This window comes from Cariama cristata, unplaced genomic scaffold (assembly GCF_000690535.1).
Source record: "Cariama cristata isolate BGI_N322 unplaced genomic scaffold, ASM69053v1 scaffold22615, whole genome shotgun sequence".
NCBI lineage: Eukaryota > Metazoa > Chordata > Aves > Cariamiformes > Cariamidae > Cariama > Cariama cristata.
In genome coordinates, this window is record NW_009619491.1 from 393 (window position 1) to 1,047 (window position 655).

At 65.3% G+C, this 655-nt stretch overlaps 1 protein-coding gene across 1 annotated transcript in view; it reads left to right on the forward strand.

The window, feature by feature from the left end:
• The window catches only part of LOC104162528 (lateral signaling target protein 2 homolog), a gene marked incomplete at its 3' end in the record, with an annotated part of 1,059 nt that overhangs the window by 253 nt on the left and 151 nt on the right, over positions 1-655 (forward strand). Inside the window, exons 2-4 of the mRNA XM_009701279.1 lie at positions 43-202; positions 278-367; positions 475-564. Of these exons, the coding sequence (XP_009699581.1) occupies positions 43-202; positions 278-367; positions 475-564 (340 nt within the window). The remainder of the gene's footprint in view (positions 1-42; positions 203-277; positions 368-474; positions 565-655) is intronic.

The following is a 655-nucleotide window of genomic DNA, read 5'->3' on the forward strand; positions in this document are numbered from 1 at the left end:
GTCTCGTGGCTGGGACCTTCCTGGAGGTGGAGGAGGCATAAGGGGCACAGCTGCGGCCCCAGGCCAGGAACCTGCTGTGTAGCCTGGAGCTGGTGCGGACCGTGCTGCGGGAGCAGAGCCTGAGCCAGCCTGGCTCCTACCCGGAGCCCGTCCGGGCTGTGCTCATCCAGTTCGACCGGCTCTTCGCGGAGTTCGAGCTGAGGTTGGGGAAAACTGGGGTGGAGGGGGGGGCCTGTGCCAGGGCCTGAGGAGCCTCACGGTCCCCCCATTTCTTCAGCTACGTGTCCTCACTGGTGGGGGTGAAGTCTCCTGAGGAGATCTACAGGCAGCAGGAGATCATTGTGCTCTTTTGTGAGACGGTGGAGAGGTGAGGGGCACCATGCGGGGGGGGTGCCGGCGGCAGGTACCCCAGCCCCAGGGTGATGTACCAGCATCCCAGGGCTTGGCCCCACTGTAAGGGTGTTGTCCCCCCAGAGCCCTGCGCCTGGGCTACCTGACCCAGGAGATGATTGATGGCTATGAACCGCTGCTGATGTTCACCATCCCTCGTTTGGCCATTATCAGGTGGGTGCAGCCCCCTGGAGAAGGGAATGACCAGGGGCAGGTGGGTGCTCCCTGCCCTGCACCCACCCCTCCCTCCCCCGCGAGGCGGCAG